The sequence below is a fragment of the Scatophagus argus genome, chromosome 4 (assembly GCF_020382885.2).
Source record: "Scatophagus argus isolate fScaArg1 chromosome 4, fScaArg1.pri, whole genome shotgun sequence".
NCBI classification, from domain to species: Eukaryota; Metazoa; Chordata; class Actinopteri; family Scatophagidae; genus Scatophagus; species Scatophagus argus.
Genome location: NC_058496.1, coordinates 6637849 through 6648284, shown reverse-complemented (window position 1 = coordinate 6648284; position 10436 = coordinate 6637849). Strand labels below are relative to the sequence as shown.

Sequence of the window (10436 nt, the reverse complement as noted above, 5' to 3'; positions counted from 1 at the left end):
ACTTAGAACCGTCCTGAAAAAAATATTTTCAGTGCTTTATTCATTTATCTATGCAGCTTAGAAAAAAACATGTAATTAAATGTGAGTATGTAGAATTCTATTAAAACTATAAACCCGAGCCTTTTCTTTCTGAAATTTGGCTTTAAGGTGTAAGATCAGTGATTCGTCGCTAGATGGCGGTAATCATGGCGGTAATACGCAAACACCGGATGTTGGCCGCCATTAAACGTCAAGAAGAAGAGCGTCGCTTAAAGGAATTGTTTCTCGTTTTATATAAATAGATATTGTTCTTTAAGAATGCGATACGAAAAGTAAGTGATAGACATTATTGAACATGTATTAGAACATATTCACAAACAAGCGCAGATATTAAAACTACTTAACTATACGTTTAAATCATCCGCTTCTGTTGTGAAAGCACCCGCCTTTTCATGCTAGCTAGTTGCTCCCTCGCGAATGATGTCTGCGTTTTGTTTTCACTGGTACCTGATTATGAACTCAGCCAGCTGAATGAGTTTCTGTGTTTCAACGTGTTGTGAACAGGTAACGTACGTTGTGCCTTTTCCCGAGCACGATGGCTACTCAGAGAGTGCTCCCTCAAAGCAAAGAGACTCTGCTACAGAACTACAATAAGAGACTGAAAGATGATATCAAGTCAATCCTGGACAATTTCACCGAAATTATCAAAACAGCCAAGGTACATCGATACGTCGCCCTCTCGTCTGCTTCTCTGTTATTCAACCGCTTTCTCTCCTGTGTTCATGTGCTGCACGTTTCATTTATTTATTTTGCAACATAAATACTTTCTAGCGATATCAGCAGCGCTCTCACTTCCCGTGTTTTCCCTTCTCTTAACCTTTTGCCTCTTTGCCCTCCAAACATCTGAATTTATGTCATATTGTCACACTGTTTTCTTTCTCCAGATCGAGGATGAGACACAGGTTTCCCGAGCAACCCAAGCAGAGCAGGACCATTATGAGATGCACGTTAGAGCAGCCAACATTGTAAGTAGGGTACAAACCCAGCGGTCCAGAATAAATATATACTCAGTTATTTTTATTTTTTGTCACCATTTTTGGTTTGTTTGCGAATTATTTAAAATACATTAAAATAAGTTAAGGGAGGATATAGATAAAATGAAAACATCTCCACCCTGTAACTGAGACTCTAGACATATGCTTTTGAGCACTTTGAAAACGTGTTCAGTCCAGAAACAAGAACAGAAATAAAACATAACTAATATCTCAACCCCTTTCCCCTCATCTGTATTGTTGTATCAGGTACGAGCTGGTGAGTCCCTGATGAAGCTGGTGTCCGATCTGAAGCAGTTCCTGATTCTGAACGACTTTCCCTCAGTGAACGACGCCATCAGCCTCCAGAACCAGCAGCTGCGCTCGCTGCAAGAGGAGTGTGACAAGAAGCTCACGTCGCTACGTGACGAGATCGCCATCGACCTGTATGAGCTAGAGGAAGAATATTACTCCTCCAGGTACAAGTAGGCTCATACTTGCCCCCATCCCACTGCCCCTCTGTTGTCCCATGCCCAGCACCATGCAATGTCTCACCTTTGCCATTCACTGCTGAGCCCAACGAAAGGTTTAGTTCTGCCATCATGTAAACGTGACTGTTTTGGGGTTGAATTTAACACAAAGCATTGCTGAGGTTGGTTGTGGTGCAGCCTATCTCACTAAGTGACTTTACATTTTCATTGGTTAGCGAGTGCCTTGATCCTTTTCTGCACAGTGATGTGGGTCGTGATTGGTCAAAGTTGAGATGACCTCTGCACTACAGGGATATGCGACTGAATATCATAAACATAAATGTATGCAGCTCTAGAACTTTGACAGTTCAACATGTGTCCTGGGGCATTCAGGAAGTTTACTGATATAGTATGAAAGCCAGAAGGCTTTTCTGGTGAAAACAATTCAGAATAGAAAGTACTGGTTCTAATCTACTGCTGGGTTTATTTTTGAATGGTGATCAGACTTTGTTTCTTGGTCTGCAGCTAACAAAGGCTTGAGAGGTTTTAACAAATACGGTCAGGCATGTGGGGAGATGCATGGTTTAGTTTAGCAGATGATTACAACTAAAATGTTTTAAATTAAAGACCAGAGTTCAATTAAATCCATGAATTTCTAGCACATCTATGGATGAACTGTTAGATGGTTGTTAAAAGGCTTCTGGGTATTGCGACACAAAGCTCTGTGGAGAAAGCGAACTCCCTTTAAAGAGTTACACAGTTAAAGAACTAGAGCTATGCCAGAATATAAGTTTTTATAAATTTGTCATGTAAGATTATTTATATGTTATATTTAAATCATAAATGTAACGGTGCTGACCCATATGATGGATTTTTAAGGCTGGACTGTGGATGATTCTTTGGTATAGACTGTATAAAATTAGACACGACTGTTTATTTATTCAAAGTCAAATCCGAAGCTACTAAGACTTTCTAAAACTAAGATCTTCTGTAAAAGCAATTTCAACCGATCCGTCCTTGAGACTACAGGTGACTCAAGCTGTAACCATGCACACCATCACGCACGGAGTGGTTGTACATGTGTACCAGTTTGTGCCAGATGTTCCAATAGACCCAGAATGATAAAGAAATAAAGTAGAGACAAAACACCGCAGTAGTTGTCTTGTTTTCTGTGAGAACGTATTGAAGTCTCTCAGTCCTGTTTGGAGCATGCTCGGTGTGGGCCTTCCTTCCTCACTGCACTCGCTTTACTTTCTCCTCCATCAGCAACTAATTGCACCTTTTTTATTCGCTCAACTTGAAATCAGCAGTTGATGAGTCACACCTGTGACTACAGAGTCGAGTTAACAAACAGCTGTTTTAACACATTGATCAATTTCCCAGTGCTTCTGCGTAACCTCCACGCTTCTGTCGTATGTGTGCCCCTATGTGCTCCTCTATGTGTATGAGTGTGCTTATTCTGACCTGCTGCTCTCGTCTGCTCCTCTCTTTCTGTGCTGCGCTGACTCTTTGCCTCCTACTGGTTTCCGCTCCACAAAGCTACAGTCAGTGGGACAGCACTGATCTGCCACTGTGTGAGGCCTACCGCAGACGAGACAGTTGGGCCTCCCCGGGCAGCAGCTGCAGCTCTACCCAGGGTGAACGAGAGGACGTGGAGGTACCTCCTTCACAGGAGACAAACCCCCAACACCACCTCAACGGGCATGGGACATCTTCTATAGAGAAACCCTGAGATGAAAAGTGGACTATAACTGTTAACACTTGTGCTCAGTTCGTATTAAAGTGGTTTGACTCCTTTAGGTTTCATTACACATTGTGAGCTAGTGTCCAGTTGGGTCTGCCACTGTGATGTGTTGTGGACTAAAACTTTTGCATCGAGGCTTTCTTTTTCAGGAAGTCAAGGAAAAGAGAAAATAAAGAAATTAGATGAAACAAGAGGAATGGCAGTCTCTAAAATTTATGTCAACATCTCTTTAGTTTAAAATGACTTTCCAGAATGAATGTAAACAATTTGCTGTCTGACTTGTATACTGTCTATACAACACCTAAGTAAACAAAAAAGAAAAAACAATTCAGGCAACTTTATTCATTTTTAGTGTAGGTTTGCAGCATTTAAGTGTTATTTGTTTTTTATGTTTTTTTGTTGGTCTTGTTATGAGTGTATATTCTTACATTTAGTTAGTATGTTTTTTTTTGTTGTTTTTTTTAATATCTGCTTTTTTTACTGCTCCAAGCACTGGTCACATTAAAAAAAGAAAGAAAGAATGTTGTGTTTTATGCTTTAATCAAACCTGTTTTTGAAATCCTTAAAAACAAAATTCTACAACTAAAAGTCAAGATTTAACAGTGAACCAAAGGTAAATCTTTCTCAGTTTGGGGCAGGAATGTCACTCCAGTCAACATTTCTTATGTTATTCCAGATTCTGCTCTTATTTGACCAATTCCTTGGTTAGCAGACAATCCTGAGTGACGTGATTTCAACGGATATGTGGAAAACTCCTTTCACATACATCACATAGCAAATGTGCAGTACACAGATAACCACAGGGAGTTATTTACAGTCTTTACAAAGCATGATGCTGTCATGGGAGCCCACTCTGCAGACCTGGAGGCTTCAGTCTTTATAAAGATGGACATCAGTTGAGCAATTTATCCTTTAAAAAAAAAAGAAAAGGAAAGAAACTCCCAACTCTTCAATATCGGCGGTTCATCTTCTTGAACTTCTCATAATGGTAGTCATCTGTGGCCTTCTCGTTGTTTGGACGTTTGCGATGGTTGGGTGGGGATGATGCTGTGGAATAACAGGAGGAGGCACAAATCAGATTATAGCTTTGAAATGAGTGGTGCACAACGATGTTCCAAATTAAATCACGAAAGCCACAGTGTTTATAGAAGCATTTTTTCCTGATTCATTCTAGTTAAAGTGATTGTAACAGTAATTTACTGGTACTGAACTGCCACAAAACAAGGAAGAGTGTGTGGCCGCACAGTCTCTTACCCTCTGGACCTGGTTTCTCAGTGTCTCCCACACGCAGCGGCCTCGCTTTAGGCTCTTCTCTGTGTCTGTGGTGCCTCTGTGGTGCGTTCACATCCTCGTGGTAGACTGAGGAAAGACATTCACACATTTAACCAGTATTTCACCTCTTAATGCCGTCTGGTGTCTTCTCACTATTTGAAACCCAGTGCTGACAGAACTCACAGCGGTTGTGTTGGACGTAGTTGACAGCGATGTTGGTGGGCACAAATGACGTGCTGTGGTCTTTCTTCTTGTTCCTTTGTTCTGCCAGAAGCTTGGCTTTTGCCTCCTCTGTGCAGATAATGTTCTTTATCTTTGCACTGTGGAAGAAATGAGCAACAGAGTTGCATCCTTTCCGTCAACCGGTCACTGCCACATGTGAACACAGAGAAAGAAGACGCTTGTACCCTTATACATACTCAATGCCGAGATCGACTTCAGGGATCCCACTCAGCATCTGATTGGACAACATTTCCTCCGTCTTCTTGGCAGAGTTGACTCGGATGCTCTCGGGCAGCTCATACAGGTGGTCCTCTGCATTCTTCACCTTAACCTTCTGTTCCTCGTCTTCCACCATCCCCTTCTTCTTCTTCAGCTCTGTCTCGATATATTTCATCCTGTGAGAATAGATTTATGAAAAAAACAACGTTACAGCAGGTGCAAATATAGCTGTTAAACATGTGGATAGACTCGTGCAAAAAATGAAGAAATGAATACTTTAGATGAGGCTTGGGGTTGGTATGAACCCATTAACCTTACTTAAAGCCTTAAAGAGAGGGAGGTGTCTGTACGTGTGTGTGTGTGTGCGTGTCTGAAGCGAGAAAGCAGTCATACATGTCCGCATCCTCGTCTCTTCTGTTAGTTTCAGCAGAAAAGGAGGTGCCCAGGTTGAGGTCTGTCTCGTCTTCTGTCCTGCATGTGGAACAGAGGTCATTTTAAGTCAAATCATAAGTGATATGTGATGACATGCATTTTTGATTTTATAATAACATAAAATATATTCAAAGTACTGTGTCAAAATTATTAAAGAAGTCAAAGTCACCTACATGTCTCTATTCCTGTCTTTGACTTTCTTCATGTCTACAATCCCTCCGGTCTTCAGTTTAAAAGGGTCATTCTGTGAGAAAATTTTATTTTAATTATGAAATATGAAACAAATACTGAGATAAAAACACACATTCTGGTTAAACAAAATAAATTAACATTATAGAACATCACTTACGTCAATTTCAGCTTCTGGCGGTAGTTTCTCTCCTACCAACAAGGCGGTCAAACTAAACAATAGAGAAATCTAAATATCAACGTATATCTAATGTGATTCATTGTACTTCAAAGACTTCATCTTCTGAAATGTGTTCAATGTGTTAGAGAAACAGGACCACGTTACCTGACTCCGGTCTGTCTTTTCCGGAGACTCTGCAGCTCTTTAGCCTCTTCTACTTTTGATCTAAACGGCCAAGAAACACACTGAAGACATTGGCTCACAATAAACACAGACACGAGTCCGTTAATAAACAGGTAGCTGTCGGTATTGTAGTTGTTGTTGGCTAGGAAGGTAGCATTTTAGTTCATATTGTAGAGCATCAATAAAATACTTTACCTGACTTCTTCCGTGGTCTCGTCCTCCTCCACATCTGACGAGTCCCTTCGCTTCCTAAAGTTTTTACTACTTGGCATTTTGATGCAGCTCAATGTTATTTCAGAACTTTCGTAAAACTGCGTTTAGCGGTAGCCGACAGATCCAGGGTGAAGGGGGGAAATTTTACGCAACGTACAATAATATGTTGCCACTTCCGCAAGTACGACTGACTACTTCCGTTCTTTTTAAGTAACCATAACAAACATGGCGACGTACAGAGAGGTCGGCAGGTTGTTGGGTATTTCAGCAAGACTTTCCCGTCCGTAAGTTTGCCCGTGTGTCAACGCTTATGGTTCGATGTCTTCCCATTTGGTCTTTTTAATACTACGTGAATGCATCGACTTTTTGATGACCAGAGTGCGGCTGACTTTAATTAAAGCGGCTAGCTAGCTAGCTAAGTGGCAGAGTGACGCATGCTGATTATTATATTACTTCTCGGCAGCGTGCCGGGATGTGCGCATCTTTTATTGTTTTAACGCTTTAAATCTCACTAACCTATAAAATCCTTCAGATACAAAAGTGGATCTTAAGTGTCATACTGTAAACATGCCTTTACCAGTTTAACTAAATTAAGTTTGCAAATCTGTGAAACTGACCAACAGCCATAATGAGGCATATTTATTCTACACTAATTGGTCACATCTAGATTAGACACCTCCATTCAGGTAATCTATGATGTGACTTCTGCACCAGCAGGATTGTATAGGTTAGTCGCTGACAGTGGAAGTTTTGTGGTCGTATTTAAATAGGCTATCAATTGTCTTTCAAGAAAGGCTAATAAATCCGTTGTGATTCGGACATTAACACAGATGGTTAATACTTTTTGTTGGCACTGTACTATACAAGATTTTTATGAGAATGTCATTTTCTTTTGTGACCATCATGACGTAAACATCCTTCCATTAGCAATCCCCACATGTCATAAACTGTGCTGTATGAGTCACTGAATTCCGTGTTTACGTATTGCCCCATGTAAAAAATGATGTATTGCTTCTGCTGTGAGGGAATTAAGTGCGCAAAAGGGCTTAGACCTAGATTAGACTTACTCAACTGGTTCCTCTTGGAATCTGTCACTGCCACATCCAGAAGTCAGAAGTGGGAGGGAAGAAATGAACCAGCCTTGTTTGAGAACTAAATATTCAGATTTTCAGTAGCATGCATTTGTTTATGAAGCCTGACTTTTTCCTGTTTGTAACATGTATAGAAAAGTAACTGTATACATTTATTTAAGTACTATACTTATATACAGTTTTAAGGTACGTTTTCTGTTGCTTGTAATTCAGAGAAAAATGTCATAGTTTTTGCTCCATTTTACATGTATGACGTTTTAGTTTACATTAAAGATTTAGATTAATAATACAAAATACAGTCAAGAAAGAAGCTATTACAGGTTACAGGCACACATGACTGCATCAGCAATCATAATGCAGTCACACTCCCATCACTGACAGTAACCTTTTGAATCTCTCTGTTGTGTTGTCTCGGTTTTGCTGGCAGTGGATATCAGAGTGGTGGATTACACTGGCCTTCACATAACACACGGGTCTTTAACAGATGGCCACAGAACCCCCATTGGCTTGTCCCTGGTTTGTATGCCTACAGCATTCTTGTGGCTCTCTAACTCTGAGAAGGTGCCTTATAATGGCTGATGTGGCGTTCTTTGTGTTTTGTTTCTTTCCAGGACGGACCATGTTTGTGCAGACACAGGATACACCAAATCCAAACAGTCTAAAGTTTCTTCCCGGTCGCACGGTTCTTGAATCAGGAACTATGAATTTTGCCAGCCCCCGTGACGCGCACTGCTCACCCCTCGCCAGGTGCATGACTTCTTAAAAACAAAGTTACTGAATGGAAAGTAATAAATCACTGTCATAGCAGGCATTTTTACAAAGAGTCGCAGTACAATCACAGGTTTATAATCATAATATTTAAGCTGGCTGTGTTCCACCGTTTGACACATAAATGGAATGCAGCCATTATCATTAGTTTCACTTGTGTTTTATTCTGTGCATGATTTGACTCACCTGACTGGTGTTGCTTGTTTGAGCTTTAAAATCTCTGATCTTTGAGTGATTCCATATTAACAGATCTTTTTAAAGCATAATATCTAATGGTGGTTTGGTTCATAGCCTCATGTTTTACATTTTGTGACATTTCTAAATTGTTCCTACACATACAAACGCTCGCTCATGTTCTGTGTTGACTTCAGACAGCTGTTCAGGATTGATGGAGTCAAGGGTGTGCTTCTCGGCCCAGACTTTATCACCATATCAAAGGTAAAAGCTATTCATACGTCATAGTGTAGCATGTTGCAGTGTCATTGATTGGAATAACTTGGTTCCAATCTCTCTCCATTTAGTCTGATGAAAATATGGAGTGGAAAGTAATCAAGCCTGACGTATTTGCTACCATTATGGACTTTTTCACTTCTGGACTTCCTGTTGTCAATGAGGACAGCAAACCTAGTGCAGATACGGGTAAGGATTATAGTCAACTGTGCAGGGCGAAGGTCTGAAATGAAAAGAGCTGTTAGGGCAAGCCGTTTGTGAGTAACAAGGAATCTCCTCTTGTCTTTTCAGCACCATCAGATGACGATGACGAAGTAGTTGCTATGATCAAAGAGCTCCTGGATACTCGAATAAGGTAGTTGCTTGTGAAAGAGGCACTCTGATATCAGCACTGATTCCCTGTCACCGTGCCTCTCCGTCCCTTTGTCACACTTCTTCTTCTTCTTCTTCTTCCTCAGGCCAACAGTGCAGGAGGATGGAGGTGATGTGCTGTATCGGGGGTTTGAAGATGGCATCGTTAAGCTGAAGCTGCAGGGCTCCTGCACCAGTTGTCCCAGTTCAATTGTTACTTTAAAGAGTGGAATCCAAAACATGCTGCAGTTTTACGTCCCCGAGGTTGAGTCAGTGGAGCAGGTTTGTTCTCCCGTCTGTGGACATGTTGTGAAGATGCTGCTTGCTTAATTTAGTTACAGCAACGCACGCTGCCTCTTTCTGGGAAATGTCTCAGAGAAATCTCATTGATATTTTGGCTCATAGTGAGGGCTGGGACAGTAACTGATAACTGATCAACTGATATTTGATAACTGTATACTTTGATTAAAAAAGTATTAGGTTATACTGCAAAAGGTGTATGTTTATAAAAGGTTTTATTGCCGTCGGTTGCCTGTTCCCACCTCTTTATTCTCTACCGTCTACTGAAAGACAGGAGCAAATTCAACATCAAACTGCTTGATTTATTAAAGTGTAATCAGTAATTTTATTTTATAACGGGCTTAAATGTTTATATTTAAGCCTACAGTAAATTTGTTACAAAAAACATTTTTATATTTTAGTGTGGTTAAAGGTTTAAAAAAACAATGTTTTAATGTTGTATGAGCAGAGTTTTCAGTCATTTTAAATGTCTTTCTAATTGGATAACTGATCATACAAACATATATCTTATAGCACATCAAAATAAAATAATAAATGGAAACCTTAAACTTCTTTTTTTTTTCCACAGGTCAAGGACGAGGAGGAGGAGGAAGCTGCTCAAGTTTGAACGAAACTGAAACCAGAACCACATTTTCACATTCCTCCCTCCCCGTGGCCACTTCCCATAATGCAAGACATAGCTGCAATAAAATGAGCTTGTGTATAGCGTAGCGAAATCAACATCGTTGCTATTCATCCATCACGTTATTGACTTTTCTTATTTCAATACTATGACAGTATTTTAAATTGAAGAAGAGCTCGGTCATAAAGACGCAGATGACTGCAGAGGTGGGATAAACTGTATTTATTGTTGCATATTGTTACATCTTTTTTGAATCAGTCACTTGTCAGGGTGGCCTTTAGGGCTAAAAATCATATGTGGTATGTATATAAATAAAGCTTATTGAAATATTTTATGACCGGTATTTTGTCGAGTATGTGGAGTGAATGATGTGTTCTTTTTATGAGTCTCTTCCAGTGCAGATATGCAGGATTACAGTTACCCATGTCACTCTCCCAATCATGATACTTTATGGATGTGTTTATCTAGATTTGTTATTTCTCTGTACAGATACTTTTGACGAAGAGATGCATTTGTTGCCCATCACTTCAAACTGAATACTTGGTGGTTATACTAATTATAGAGATAATACTGACATGGGGCTGTAATTTCAGGCTGTTTACCCTTATCTTACTGTGAGTTTTGCTTTTATATTTTGTGATGGCGCTGATTGAATTTTATTTTATTTGTTTTACACTAGTGCTCCATATCTGGCAGTATAGAGATGGCTTTGATACAGTATTCATACAGTAGAGAGAAAA

The 10436-nt window shown here is 40.1% G+C and overlaps 3 protein-coding genes across 4 annotated transcripts; 2 read left to right on the top strand and 1 right to left on the bottom strand.

The window, feature by feature from the left end:
* Nucleotides 1-158: 158 nt before the first annotated feature.
* med22 (mediator complex subunit 22) lies at nucleotides 159-3417 on the top strand. 2 transcript variants are annotated; one of them, XM_046387177.1, is made up of 5 exons: nucleotides 159-311; nucleotides 544-697; nucleotides 924-1004; nucleotides 1281-1489; nucleotides 3020-3417. In XM_046387177.1, the coding sequence occupies exons 2-5, from the start codon at nucleotides 575-577 to the stop codon at nucleotides 3210-3212; spliced, it is 606 nt and encodes a 201-aa protein (XP_046243133.1). In that variant the 5' UTR covers nucleotides 159-311; nucleotides 544-574; the 3' UTR covers nucleotides 3213-3417. The 2 variants fall into 2 exon arrangements, with proteins under 2 accessions (XP_046243133.1, XP_046243134.1); XM_046387178.1 differs by lacking the exon at nucleotides 3020-3417 and having other exon boundaries at nucleotides 160-311; nucleotides 1281-2629.
* Nucleotides 3418-3747: 330 nt separating this feature from the next.
* c4h9orf78 (chromosome 4 C9orf78 homolog) lies at nucleotides 3748-6288 on the bottom strand. Its single transcript, XM_046387174.1, has 9 exons — nucleotides 6097-6288; nucleotides 5884-5943; nucleotides 5719-5770; nucleotides 5543-5613; nucleotides 5331-5408; nucleotides 4916-5113; nucleotides 4680-4816; nucleotides 4479-4583; nucleotides 3748-4271 (listed from the first exon to the last, which is right to left on the bottom strand). Exons 1-9 carry the CDS (start codon nucleotides 6171-6173, stop codon nucleotides 4174-4176), a joined length of 876 nt encoding a protein of 291 aa, XP_046243130.1. The 5' UTR covers nucleotides 6174-6288; the 3' UTR covers nucleotides 3748-4173.
* On the top strand, nucleotides 6273-10030 carry nfu1 (NFU1 iron-sulfur cluster scaffold homolog (S. cerevisiae)). The gene is made up of 8 exons (XM_046387175.1): nucleotides 6273-6398; nucleotides 7633-7721; nucleotides 7817-7952; nucleotides 8345-8411; nucleotides 8495-8612; nucleotides 8715-8778; nucleotides 8882-9056; nucleotides 9643-10030. Exons 1-8 carry the CDS (start codon nucleotides 6340-6342, stop codon nucleotides 9679-9681), a joined length of 747 nt encoding a protein of 248 aa, XP_046243131.1. The 5' UTR covers nucleotides 6273-6339; the 3' UTR covers nucleotides 9682-10030.
* The last annotated feature ends 406 nt before the right edge of the window (nucleotides 10031-10436 follow it).

What these genes read in the sequence shown, in the direction of transcription:
- med22 (XM_046387177.1), top strand. Translation starts at nt 575, where the DNA reads ATGGCTACTCAGAGAGTGCTCCCTCAAAGCAAAGAGACTCTGCTACAG. An exon ending in AAATTATCAAAACAGCCAAG is followed by an intron (nt 698 to 923) that starts GTACATCGATAC and finishes TTCTTTCTCCAG; the next exon opens with ATCGAGGATGAGACACAGGT. An exon ending in GAAGAATATTACTCCTCCAG is followed by an intron (nt 1,490 to 3,019) that starts GTACAAGTAGGC and finishes CGCTCCACAAAG; the next exon opens with CTACAGTCAGTGGGACAGCA.
- c4h9orf78 (XM_046387174.1), bottom strand. Translation starts at nt 6,173, where the DNA reads ATGCCAAGTAGTAAAAACTTTAGGAAGCGAAGGGACTCGTCAGATGTG. An exon ending in CGCCAGAAGCTGAAATTGAC is followed by an intron (nt 5,614 to 5,718) that starts GTAAGTGATGTT and finishes ATTTTCTCACAG; the next exon opens with AATGACCCTTTTAAACTGAA. An exon ending in AAAGACAGGAATAGAGACAT is followed by an intron (nt 5,409 to 5,542) that starts GTAGGTGACTTT and finishes TTCCACATGCAG; the next exon opens with GACAGAAGACGAGACAGACC.
- nfu1 (XM_046387175.1), top strand. Translation starts at nt 6,340, where the DNA reads ATGGCGACGTACAGAGAGGTCGGCAGGTTGTTGGGTATTTCAGCAAGA. An exon ending in TCAGCAAGACTTTCCCGTCC is followed by an intron (nt 6,399 to 7,632) that starts GTAAGTTTGCCC and finishes TTTTGCTGGCAG; the next exon opens with TGGATATCAGAGTGGTGGAT. An exon ending in CAAACCTAGTGCAGATACGG is followed by an intron (nt 8,613 to 8,714) that starts GTAAGGATTATA and finishes TTGTCTTTTCAG; the next exon opens with CACCATCAGATGACGATGAC.